The sequence below is a fragment of the Kogia breviceps genome, chromosome 3 (genome assembly GCF_026419965.1).
Source record: "Kogia breviceps isolate mKogBre1 chromosome 3, mKogBre1 haplotype 1, whole genome shotgun sequence".
Lineage (NCBI taxonomy): Eukaryota > Metazoa > Chordata > Mammalia > Artiodactyla > Physeteridae > Kogia > Kogia breviceps.
Window position 1 is genome coordinate 91406866 of NC_081312.1, and position 14237 is coordinate 91421102.

General features: G+C 33.7%; 1 protein-coding gene across 2 annotated transcripts in view; it reads right to left on the minus strand.

Annotated features, from left to right (window-relative positions):
- MYEF2 (myelin expression factor 2) overlaps positions 1-14237 on the minus strand; it is a 35287-nt gene that overhangs the window by 17449 nt on the left and 3601 nt on the right. For both annotated transcript variants that reach the window (XM_059059467.2, XM_059059468.2), the window contains exons 2-9: positions 12302-12510; positions 11010-11062; positions 9784-9791; positions 9586-9679; positions 5186-5377; positions 4340-4493; positions 3751-3800; positions 3569-3632 (exon numbers count right to left, since the gene is read on the minus strand). In XM_059059467.2, coding sequence (XP_058915450.1) covers positions 3569-3632; positions 3751-3800; positions 4340-4493; positions 5186-5377; positions 9586-9679; positions 9784-9791; positions 11010-11062; positions 12302-12510 — 824 coding nt within the window. The remainder of the gene's footprint in view (positions 1-3568; positions 3633-3750; positions 3801-4339; positions 4494-5185; positions 5378-9585; positions 9680-9783; positions 9792-11009; positions 11063-12301; positions 12511-14237) is intronic.

The following is a 14237-nucleotide window of genomic DNA, read 5'->3' on the forward strand; positions in this document are numbered from 1 at the left end:
CACAATGTAGTAAAACTGCATGTCAAAGATCTTAAAATCAGCTACATGAAGAGCACAGCTTCAACCGATAGCTGACTCAATAGCAACAACAGACGCCAGTAGACTGGAATATTTTTAAAGTGTTGAGAGAAAATAAGTACCTTAAACTATATAACCAGTGAAACTATCTTTGAAGACATTTATAGACAAACCAAAATTAAGAGAATTTACTAACAACAGATACGCATTGAAAGAGCTTTTAAAATATATGCTTCAGGGGGAAAAAATAGTGCCAGGACCTGTGAAAGCAGATGATAAGTAATAACAATGCCTAATTTGTGGGATTGGAAACAAAGCAATATATAACTAAAACATTGAGCAGTAATAGCATATAATTCAGTAGGAAAGTGATTAGAATTAGAGCATTCAAAGGTCATTCTACTATTGAAAATAATTACATTAACTTCAGACTTTACATAGACATATTAAAATATCCAGGATAACCACCAAAAGAGAAAGATAGGAGAAAAATAAACATTTGTAAAACACAGAAAAAAAAACACAAAATAAGATAATGGGAATTAATCCAAATAAAACTACAAATGTGAATAAAACAAAGCTGTTGTATCTACATTACTATTAGACAAATGACTTAAAGGTAGTTACTAAGTATGAAATCACTCTATAATGATAAATTCTTGATTCACTAAGAAAATATATCAGTTCTAAACCTGCATGCACCTACTGAATTAGTTTCAAAATAGTTCAGTAAAAACAAGAAAAAATATGCAAATTCACCATTATAGCAGGGAATTTTACCATAAACTTATCTCAGTAATTGATAGCGCAAGCAGACAAAATTACTAGCAGAGATATAATTTAAATGATTAACAAACTTGATTTAATGTACATATACAGAACAGTATACTGCACACCTGGAGTATTTATTAAAATGTATCATATATTAGGCCACAATGTAAAATCCAAATTAATTAATTGATTCCAAGGAATCACAGAGACCATCTTCTATGAGCACACTGTTAAGTTAGAAATTAGTAAGAAAAAAGTATACATTTGGAAATTCAAAAATATATGACTTAGGAAGAAATCATAATGGCAATTTAATAAAAATTAAATCACAATAACGACACTTTATAGCAAAACTTATATATAGTGGCCAAATTTATAGTCATTAACTACTTGTATTAAAAAAGAGGTCGCATGGGCTTCCCTGGTGGCGCAGTGGTTGAGAGTCCACCTGCCGATGCAGGGGACACGGGTTCATGCCCCGGTCCGGGAAGATCCCACATGCCGCGGAGCAGCTGGGCCCATGAGCCATGGCCGCTGAGCCTGTGCGTCTGGAGCCTGTGCTCTGCAATGGGAGAGGCCGCAACAGTGAGAGGCCCATGTACCACACACAAAAAAAATAAAAATAAAAAAGAGGCTGCAAATTAGTGAAGTACACATTCAACTTAAGGAGTTAGGACAAAAATAAGAGACTAAACCCAAAGAAATAGAGAAGGAAATAAAACTAAGAGAATAAATTAAAATATAAAAAATGGAATTCACTTCTTTGAAAGCACTAATAAAACTGACAAATCTCTAAGAAAAACTGACAAAGGGGGTTTCCCTGGTGGCACAGTGGTTAAGAATCTGCCTGCCAATACAGGGGACACGGGCTTGAGCCCTGGTCCGGGAAGAGCCCACGTGCTGCGGAGCAATGAAGTCCGTGCACCACAACTACTGAGCCTGTGCTCTACAGCCTGCAAGCCACAACTACTGAGCCCACGCACCACAACTACTGAAGCCTGTGCGCCTATAGCCTGTGCTCTGCAACAAGAGAAGACATGGCAATGAGAAGCCCATGCACCGCAACGAACAGTAGCCCCTGCTCACTGCAACTAGAGAAAGCCCATGCGCAGCAGCAAAGACCCAATGCAGCAAAAAATAAATTAATTAATTAAATAAATTTTTTTAAAAAAGAAAAAAGAAATTGCAAACCACTGGAATTTAAAAAAGAACTATAGATGTGGCAAAAATTTATTAAGACTATTTTATGCCAATAAATCTGAATATGAAGAAAAATGGTAAAATTCTCAGAAAAGTAGAAATTACCACATTTGAGTCAAGAAGCAATAGGAAATATGAACAATAGTTAAAAATCTTCCCACAAACAATACAAGGCCAGACAGTTTTACAAATAATTTCTAGCAAACACTGAGAACATATTATTCTAATAGAAAAAGAACAAAACACTCAACTTAGTATTGTTTCTAATAACAAAAAATTAGAATAACCTAAAATATATATATGTAAAATGTGGTATTAGCAGTTAAAATAAAGGAACTAGAGCTACAATCTATCAACATAAATGAATCTCAGAAATAATGTTAAACCAAAACCAGCAAGTTGCAGAATAATAGGCACAATATAATTTCACTCACACCAAATTTTAAATCCAGCAAAACAATTTCATATAATGTTTATGGATGTATAAATGTATGATCAAATTATTAAAACCTAAATGATAAACACTGTATTCGTTTCCTCTAGGTAAGGTATCTAGTGGGAGGTGGTAGGGGAGAAGAACCTTTATCCGTAAAATTTTACTTTAAAGAAAAATCACCTAAAACAAATATGGTCTACACAGCTACATGAGTGATTTTATACTTGCCTGTATATTTTAAATATTTTATGGAAAAAAAACTTTAATAACCACCAGAGAAAATACAACAAAAAGTAAGAACATGAGACAGTATTTACTGAGTGCTTACATTATGCCAGAACTGTTCTAAGTGCTTTACATATACTATATATTAATTCACGTAGTACTCATACCAACCCCATGAAGTAGGTACTATCAAGCTTCCTCATTTTGAACATGGGGTATTGAGACACAGATGTTAAGTACATCATATTGCTGTTTTATAATCCTTTGGAAAACAATCTGATAATACTGATCAATGAGCATACCTGAAAACCTGTAAATCTACATCAAGATATCTATCTTAAGGAAATAACCAAAAACATACCAAAGATTTGTATACAAAAAGAAAGAAAAAGAAAAAACTCTATTGGTGATTAAAGGGAAAATGTTAAAATACCTAAAATATACATAACAGTGAAATAGTTATGGAGCATCCACATGATAGATTATTAATAGCCAATAAATTTTAGAAAGAATTTTTAACATAGAATAATGTTTTTGTTAAACAAAATAATAGAAAATTATTTATATGGTAGTTCTCAACTATGTAAAAAAATACACCTAGAAGGAAAGACTGGAAGGAAATACACAAAAATGTTATAATGGAAGTTACTTATGGGTGGTAAAACACAACGATTCCCCCCCCCCACATATGAGCTTAACAAATTTTTTAGTATATACTGCTTTTATAATCAGGAAAAACTACCAAAAGAAAGAAAAGTGTCTGTCACATATAATCAATTATGCCAAACTAGCTCCATAACTCCAAACACCAAACTGTGGGCAACTTGAGAAGTAGGCACAAAAATAAAGTTTTGCTTAGCATATAATAAAATTGAAAAAGAATAGTCTGTATTACTTCTAATAATAGCTTTTACTTACGTGGTAATTGTGGTGTTTTACTATCATGTGAACGGTAGTCTTCATGAGGGACAGACTTGTCATCCTAATTGCAAAAAGTTTATTATATGGTTAATATATAATTAAAAAGATCTGTAACATAGAAGAGAGCAGATAAAACATTTGAAGAGGTTGGAGAGTTGAAGTGATATACAGGAACTCACCATTTTCACATGCATAGGTCTATCAAACAAAAACTGCCCATTGAACATAGCTGTTGGTTCAGTCAAGGAAAACCAGTTATGCAACTATGAAATTATACTTGAACACAAACACATTTTTAATAATCATATTTAGCATCAGACTACCTCTAATATTCTAAAAAACACCTTTAGTCTTTTACTTATTTGTATTAGTCTCTTCCGCATACTCAAAAATCTTCAGTTCTTTGCTTTATAGTTTTATTTTATTAATACCTTTTAATTCAACCACTGCAAGAAGAAAATTAACAAGGCTTCATTTAAAGCAACCGTATTAATGTACAATGAATTACATTACTGTCAACAGCATGTATACAGTTAGTTGTGGTAGGAAGAGAAAGTAGAAAAAAGTTCATACCAGGCCTATACAATATGGCTAATTCAAGTTTTAAGAGTGACTTTAGTACTTGGACATAGTAAAGGTTTTATGTGCTGGAGACCAAATTCTAATACACATTTCTAAGCCAGGCAACCTTAAATTCCATAATCCCCACAAAACGGTATCAAACTTCTTCAACCTTATTAAATAATGCTAAAGTGTAAATCAGGATACAAATTGCTTGAACTGCTTCAATTGCTTGTTCAAAAGTGACTGTGCCCATTCCTCTGCTCTTGCCATCTTTGTCTTCTTTAATATCTGCCCGCTTTACAGTTCCAGCTATGCTGAACACTTCCTTTAGCTTCTTCCAACCAACTTTGAAGTCAAGCTTAATATAAAATTATATAAAGTTACATACCTATTAACTCCTCTCCCCACTTATAAATAATACAAATCTTTTCTAAACTCTCAAAAATATAAAGAACTATAATTCTTGTTAAACAGTATATCAATAGTATTCACGTAGAAACATCTTAAAATTGTTAAAGATCGGTTAATCTACATCTACATTGTTCCTTACCCTTAATTTTTTAAATTCCCAAAACAGTCTCTCAGAGCTGCTCAATCCTGTTTTGCACATTTGAAACTTTCATATCTATTTTTACTGACAGAAATTCAGATTTTGGAAAGTATGGTTGATATCACTGACTTCCAAAAGCTTAGAACAAATGAAAAACCAACTACAACATGCACATTCACAAATATCAAAGCTAAAGAAAGAAATCCATTTACCAATATGAACAAAAATCACATATAATGTAAGTACATAATTTCGAGAACTGCTTAAGTGTTTATAAATTCCACAGTTCTGTTTTAAAAAATCCTAAATACTTGTATTTACACTCTGACCTTATATTTATGGACTTAAATTGGGTTTGAGTTTACAATAATTACTGTTTTGCTTAGTTAAAAGCAAGCAAAATGTTCTATAAAACTATGACCCATTCATCTAATTAAATAATCTCATGATTAGAACTAAATATCTGAATGGCAAATTTTTAGAATAAAGCTTAAACTTACATTAGCAACAAAAATTGTGGAACCAAGTCTACCAGCCTGCAAATTACTGATAACCTCAGGAGGAATGTTTGGATTATTGAGAATGGAAGGTGGTAAATTCATCAATCCCGATCCCATGTCGGGTACATGTCCTCCTGGAAATGATCCTCCTGTTCGTTGCAGTGCCCTACGAGCATTTTCTCCATCAGGATCCTATAACACACAGTGAATGTTAAATGCCACTAGATACATCAGTAAGTCTATATCACTAAAATAACAACTTCAAATTCTACAGCAGCTATCCCAACTGGCTCAAATTAGTGGCCCTCTTGAAGAGTGAGCTTTTTTCTCATCCAGAGAATTCAGTCCCATAAAAACCTGTGGATAGACAAAAGATTTCAGTCTCCAGGGATGTCAATTAAATACCTCTTTCCAATCACTAAAGTCACTTAAGAACTTGAAATTAGTTTAATTTTGCCCTCATACAGGTATACAAGTACATGGCACACACCCATAAATCCACATAACTCAAAGAGGAACAAAATACTTACTGTGACTCTTATTCTCACCACTATATGCCCAATGTAATGCCAAATTCATACTAACTCAAAGCTTTCAACAGCAGAACAGCCTGTTATAAAACCCAGGAATACTGGGGTAGAGGGGAACTGTTATAATGTATAAATTTCATTCCCAAACAAAATACAATTATCTACTTCCCAACTTCTTTCCATCCTCAACAATGATTATGATCTGAGATGGAGGGAGAAGGGAGATAAAGAAAGGCATAAAGAATGGTACTAAACTTTGTTTGATTTTTGTTTTTGTTTTCTTTAGTTCATTGACTTTTAAGAGAAATATGCTGCCTTTAAACAAAGCAAAAAAGGCAAGCTTAAACATACTTCTCACTCATTTCAGTAAGTAGAGTACAAACAAACAAAAACCACATAAACACACAGATAGACTATCATCTGCAATACCAAATGATTATGCTATATGTAACCATCAACTCTACTCTGCTGGCCTCCATCTGGGAATACTAACAAAAAGAAAGTTGGATGACTTTAATAAATTTTCTAGGAAGGCTGGGAAATAGAAGGGGAAGTGAATGTAAGAATAAAGGTATTCTGGCATCCAATGTATTCCATCACCATGAAGAAATAAAAAGAAATACAAAAGCAAAGAAATTAATGTTTTGAAGAATGCTATAAAACTCTTTAAGTTAATAAATAAATGCTTCAGGTCTAAGGTTTCAAAATCTTGCACAAATACAAAACTTAGAATGGTGTTTACCTATGGGGGAAGGAGGAGGACATAGCAGGGAAGATCCTTCATGAACCATTAAGATAGATTGTTTGTCCTTCACATCTTAACATTAATAAAACATATTGTTATATTTTGACTTTTTTTAGGTATGACATATATATAAACATATATACACAAAAAATAAACACACATATATCATAAAACATATATAAAATACAAATCATGTAAAACTACCTACTATATAGCATGATTATTATTCCTCTTTCCTCCTTAGATGTCAGCCTGCCAGTCACTGCCTGCTACTGCTATGAGAGGGCCTATAATAAGTTTACAACTGCTACTAAACCTCACTTAATTAAATTTAAAAATGCAATTCTAATATCTGTTAATGAAAATTGGAAATACACTTTTCCCTAGACTCAAACTAGCATTTCTCAGCACTGACCCCAGCCACCCATGTGAAAATCAGATAAATCCAAAGGGACCTTTAGAGATATTAATCCGAAAAAGTTAACTTAATAAAGAACACCTCATCATTTAGCCAGGCCAAACTCAACCATTTTTCTCTTTAGGAAGTAAAAAATGGGAGTACCCTATATCAACTTGGATCACATACCTCTATTATAGGGTCTCTGAAATATTACTGAGGATCTACAATGTGCTAAAACTTAAAAGAACACAAACAATACGGGCTTGGCCTTTAGATTCCAATGAACTTTTTTTCCAGTTTTTTTTTTTTTAAAAGACAAAGAATCTATAATACTTGTCTTTTTTCTTTTGGCCACACTGTGAGCCTCGTGGGATCTTAGTTCCCCGATTAGGAACTGAACCCCGGCCCTCGGCAGTGAGACCACAGAGTCCTAACCACTGGACTGCCAGGGAATTCCATATAACACTGGTCATTTGAAGAGGAATAGGAAACATCATAAAAAAGCAAGTCATAATCCTCAAAATAATAATTTCCCAAATGGTGGCTGTTCTACAAATGTCACCCTTATGGGAAATTATTAGGGTATCAGCACATTTTTGGAAAACTGGTCCTGGCTTATGCATAAAAATTACCAAATAAGTGGCTGGCACAGATTACAACAGTCTAAACTTTTTCTACCAATTTTCTACATCTCAGTCAAAATATTAAAAAAAAAAAGAAAGGAAAGAATAAGCACCTAGGCTCAAATAGAATTAGAGAAATTCAGAAGCTGACTCCAATAAAGGGATATGGGGTACCTGTATTTGTTGGCAGCATGGCCTTTAATTTTAAGCTATTATCACCTCATATCCAGGAACAAGAGATCAAGGACCAGTAACACTCCCATCTTGGGCAGGAATAACAACAATCAAAATTATTATTACAGAGGGGCTTCCCTGGTGGCGCAGTTGTTGAGAGTCCGCCTGCCGATGCAGGGGACGCGGGTTCGTGCCCCGGTCCGGGAGGATCCCACGTGCCGCGGAGCAACTAAGCCAGTGTGTCACAACTACTGAGCCTGCGCGCTAGAGCCCGCGAGCCACAACTACTGAACCCAAGTGCCACAACAACTGAAGCCCATGCGCCTAGAGCCCGTGCTCCGCAACAAGAGAAGCCTCTGCAATAAGACGCCTGAGCACCGCAATGAAGAGAACCCCTGGCTAGCCCCAACTAGAGAAAGCCCATGCAAAGCAACAAAAACCCAACGCAGCCAAAATAAATTATTTTTTTAAGTTAAAAAAAATTATTATTACAGCTAACATTTATTATGTAGTTACAATATTTTCAGCACTGTGCTAAGTGCTTTATATAATTATAACAAATATGTAACATTTATTGTTTTACATATATTAACTCTTTGAGTCCTCATAACACTATCAGATAGATTCTAGTATCATACCCATTTTAGTGATAAGAAAACAGAGAGGTTAAGTAATTTGCCCTGGGTCAGATTCTCTGATGCCAGAGCCTGAGGTTTTTTTTTTTTTTTTTTTTTGTGGTAGGTGGGCCTCTCACTGTTGTGGCCTCTCCCGTTGTGGAGCAGAGGCTCCGGACACGCAGGCTCAGCGGCCATGGCTCACGGGCCCAGCCGCTCCGCGGCATGTGGGATCTTCGCGGACCGGGGCACGAACCCGTGTCCCCTGCATCGGCAGGCGGATTCTCAACCACTGCGCCACCAGGGAAGCCCAGAGCCTGAGTTTTTTAAATCCTCATAAATGTATCTCATTTAATCCTCATAAAAACCCTAACTAGGTAAGTATTATTTGTATACTATTATAATTACTAAGGTTTAGAGAATAACTCAACTAAGTCACACAGCTAGAAAGGGATAGAGCTGGGACTCAAACCAATACCATACTAAATTAAATTGTAACTGACAGTACTGCTCTACAATGATTTGTATCCATGTTGGTGGAAACTCTTCAGGGTCCCAAAGTTACATCCTCTATAGACTTTACTATAGACTTTAGCAAGGATATATACATACGTGGTCTGTGACCAACTATTTAGATAAGATCAACAATATGAACTAAAGAAAGACATGAAAATGACTTCTATTCAAGGTAATCATTTCCAAGGTAAATTACACCTAACTGTAAACAGTTTTTCATGTGTCATTCTATTGTCAACATATTTATACACTGTTTCATACAACGGGAACATCTGCACTTTAGGGGTTTCCAAGTTCCAGTTATAAATTTCACTAACCGATTTATAACTTTTCTTAAATTTTAATCTGGCATAGTTTCAGGTTAATTTTATTAAAAGTGAATATCAATTTTATTTAAATCCATAAGGTATTTGCATTTTTAAGCAAACTTTAATCATCAACTAGAATATCTACAATGTTTCTTAAATCTAATAAGTCTAAAAACTGAAAATGTTTATACCAAGTAAAGTCAGCACCTTAAGTTTGTCATCTTTAAATTTCTGTGTCCTGTAATTTTTTAAAATCATACACCCCTGCTTATAATAACTTGGAACAAATCATATACATAGGATACTTCTTAAGGGCAAACAGGAAATCATGTACAAGCAAAACTATCATCAATTATACAATGCTTTAATAAGCATCTACCCTTTAAAAAAATGCTGTAATCAGATAAATAACCTTACTAGATGAAAATCCAAAGAAGACATGTCCTCATAATTCAAATGTTTAAATTATTCCAAATATAAGAAATCTTACCTCTTTGATATTCAAAGGTCTTCCGCTAAGATCATATTTGTTCATAGTTTCTAGTGCTTTCTTGACAAATTCTTCATCTTTGAATTCAACCACACTTAATGGGGAAAAAATTTATAGGAAATGTTTATGTACTAAGATTTATTTTCCAATCATAAGTTTAAATTTGACTTAAGATACTTAAAAAAAGAAAATTCTTACCCACAACCCTATATCCAGGTAGATTCGTCAATATATGCAAAAGAAAAAAAGTTGTGGATCAGTAGATGAAGTTAATGGCAAATTCTAATATTTAAATCATTAAAAATCAATAATACAATCATTCTTTGTCTTTTAGACCTCCAGAACGTAACAGGCACGTGACCACAAATTTTCTGTAAATTTTTAGGTCTATCTATTTAAGATTGTAGAATCTAGCATCTAACAAGCTTGGAACACATTTTTACTTTTAGATGACTCTTCTTTAAAACTAATGTCATCCCACAAATTCAATCAAAAGTAACTCAAGGAGGTAACTGAAGGCTCTCAAATACCTATCTTCACATTGTTACGAATATTTTTGAAAGATATATGGTACACAAAATAGTTTTTAATGTAAATTTTTCCATTTTATTAAAATCAAAATAGGAAATATTAATCTAATGTTAAACAAAGTTCTCAAAACTGGCTGCACACAATTTAATAGCATCCAGTTATTAAGTATATATATATAAAAAAAACTATGCTAAAGAAACAAATTAGTAGAATCATTTTAAAAATAATTCCTTGTCAATATTACTGTTCAAAGTGCCATTTGAATGTGATGACAAAGTTTTTATTTCTCATGCACCCAACTGGTTTTTGCTAGTATAATTAAACATTGTTAAAAAGCTTTCCATTATATTCTTCAATATATTGCTTTCTTGCTAAAAATCAAAATCTACTATCAACCAATTCCTTCTATGTCAATTTAATCATCAATGTTATTCATACCAATTGGTCAGAGCGCTGCCTTTTATGTAGTCCTGCAGGCTACCAAATTAGGCTCTTCAGTGCAAGTTTCAAATGTACATTCTGAATTAACACCTTTAAGCTATAGGCCTCTCATAGAACTCTTAGGAAATATTATCAATTCAGTGATTTTTAAAATATCCTTAAAGACATCAAAACACAACAAAAAAAATCCTATATTAAAATCTATTGGCTAAGAAGCATTACCTTAGAGCATTAGAAAAGTGAATGTCCTTTATGAGCATTTACAAAACCCATCCCTTCAAGGCAGCTAGTTTGGTTTGTATAAGTGTCAGACTTGCTAGTATAAAGCCTCAAATCTTTCATAATAAAGTAAAACAAAATGAAACTTAAGTTTCCAAAAACTGGTATTATACAAAAAGTAAACTGCTGAGGAACTTTTAAACCTCAAGCAGATTATTGCCCACAGCACTTACCCTTGATTTTCCTTCCGCATCCTTAAAGAGCTCCACGTATGTAACCTCACCAACTACATAAGACATACAAAAGGAAGATACCAAGAAACAATACATTTAAACACCAATATCTTGCTTTACTGCACACCTGTGCACAACTCTACAGAAAAGCACCTATTATTCACCAACAATCAAAACCAGACCAACATACCTCCTGTCAATGGCTATGTAAATTTAACTAATTTTCAGAAATGTACATCATCCACATTCTCTAAAAAAGCTAACAACCATATTAACCTAATTCATGCTACAGATCATATTTTGGCCAGCATGATATAGTTGGTGAACAAATGCACATATACATACAAATGGTCCCTTAGCCTATCATATTAAAAACATCAACATTAGCACTTTTCAAATAACTTTGGTCGCCTACACACAACAGCTGTTTTAAGGTGACTTTCTACCTGAATGTCTTCAATCTTGTTTGCCGTCAGTAAACTAAATTTACAAGTCATGCTTCACAGCAAGCCACACACTTTCTAAATAAAGTCAATGAATAAAACCAATCAAATAGTTGTCACCTTACAACAGATACACCAATGCAAATTTTTTTTTTATTTATTAGAAGAGATCAGCCTCAAAACCAAGTAAGTAGTTTGCAGGACTGTTGAAACTCAATTTTTCAAGAGATAACAAAACTAACTTTTACAAGATCAAGTATTAAAAATATTTTTCCCCAAAATCAACCATGTACATAAAATGAAGGTTTTCAGGTTATTCTGAAAACAAAACTGCAACAGCAGTAACGCAATTTTAATATAGAACTGCAGAGACAGCATCATGGCATTCATGACAATGCAAACAAAATGAATTCCACAGCCAGATTCCAGACTCCACCAAGATAATAACAAAACAGCTTTTGGAAAAAAAAAATAATCAGACCTTATTATTCATATGTTAACACGCTAAATGTATTGCTTACCTAATGCAATAGGCCTTTAAAAATCTATAAAAACTTCAACTAGACAAAGCAATCACTTTAACAAAATTCTTGGTGGCATGCATATGCTGGCTCGCTACTACCCCACTAAAATGGCAAAAAAACAAAAAAACAAAAAAAAACAAAAAAAACACTTCATTTATCCATACTACCTTGTAATGAAATTGTGTCAAGTGAAAGATTAATTTATGTGTCAAAAAAATCAATTTTTTGAGTCTGTGTGGCTAAGAGGAATAAAAAAAAGTTTGCTTAGCTCCCTCCTCATTCTATATGAAAATTATCCAACAATGGGTTTATCAAAAATAGTTACCTTTTTCTCTCATTAGATCTTTAATGGCTTGCCATTTCATGTCATATGGGATGTTGCTAATAAAAACTCTGTTACGATTTGGACCCTTCTTTTCTCCAGTGCCTGAATTCTTGTCTTTTGAATAAGGATGAAATCTGTTGGCTTTCTTATTTCCTGTAGATTTTTCTTTTAATTCAGATTTCTCTTCTTTGAGTGATTCATCATTCTCCCTATGAATTAAAAATAAAACAAAAAACAGAACAACAAAAAGAAAACCTCAGCAGGGCTTCCATAATGTAAGTCTACGTTAAATAAATATTTCATATTTATCACTTCACTTCACAAAATTCTCCCCTAAGTTAGACCTCAGCAAAGCAGCTGGAGACTCAGCCTACTGGCTTTGAAATTACCCAATGTCTTTTCAAAGCAATGATTTGGGCATATTACCAAAGTTCTCATTTAACAACCCTCCTTTTTTTCCGTATTAAATAGCTGCAGCATTCAAACAAACCCAGTTTTTCCCATGATACTACTTAATAAACGTTGTTATAACCCAACAAGAGGGTAAAATGGGTGATTTTATTCCTAGAGTATATTAAAACTTCCACCTTTAATGGAGAATTAACTTTCTGGGCCTCATTCAGAACTCTACAAAAATTAATTTACAAAATGAGACCCAGAAAAAGTTTCTCTCTTAAAGGTTAATGGTTTCCTCCCAGAACTTTCCTCCTCCATCGCTTTAAGAACATAATTAAAACACAATTTTATCTACATACTCCCATATGACTCATAATTTTTGTCTCTTCCCAATTTGGTCAACATAGAAAAATGATAAGGTATCCTATTTTCATGCCCAATATTTTCCGTGTTTTAACCTATAAACTAGGATAGCGTACTTCATAGAATCATGCCATTTTTATTAGTAGTATCACCTAAAATGGTGGGATGGGATGGAGAAGGGAAGCAGTACTTAAATGCAACATGAACCAGAATTTTATAAATCTACTTTTTAATGAGGTCCTAACTGGAAAAATATTTGATTTATAAGACTGCAATCACATTACAACTATATGATGCTATCCACCAAGCACCTATAACATGTTAAGTATACACTTAAAGCACACCCTAAAGATAAAAATCTGGAGATACATTTTAAAAACGCAATTTACTTTTCAAAAGTAATTTTCTTTTTTACAGAAGAAACAAGAGATTTATTTTAAGTCACTAATTACCCTAGTGAATTTAAAACTATTTAATTAAAACTTCGATTTTAAAGCAATTTTTCACAAACATATATTAAGAAAAATCTCTGGGAATGACATCCAGGAATCTAAATCTTTTAAAGCTTTCTGGATTATTCTGACAACCAATCAGGTTTCATAATTCAGGCTCTATATTATCTTCTAAGCCAAGCGACTGTGGGAATCTATACATTGCAGTACTCCACACACACCTCTTACTGTAGTCATTTGTTCCACAATATAGTGAAGTTTTCAGACACTGTTTTTCTGAGCAGGTAACAACACAGCCATAAATATAGTATGTAAAACTCTATGAGGATAAAAACTATCTGCATTGGTGTCAGCAGCATCTAGCGTGGTAACATGTGCTTGATAAATATTAATTTTTGAATGAATAGTCAATTAAGAATCCATAGATGATGCTACTGTCTGCCAGAAAAACTGCTAAAATCAAGGAAGACACATTAGGGCCAAACATGCTTTGCTACCTCTTCAGACCTTGACAGGGACACCTTCACTATCAAATATCTTCCCTCATCAGAAACAGCATGCCTGGAAGTGGTCTTCTCAACTGTCCAACTCTAGCAAGTACCTACCTATCTGAACAGAGTGGCACTCCTATAAATGGCAGCAAGCAGTCAAAAAGCCACAGAGCACTTTTCTCTGGTTTCTGAGTACAGTAGATACAAGAACAAACCCTTCTTTTTAATCCCCCA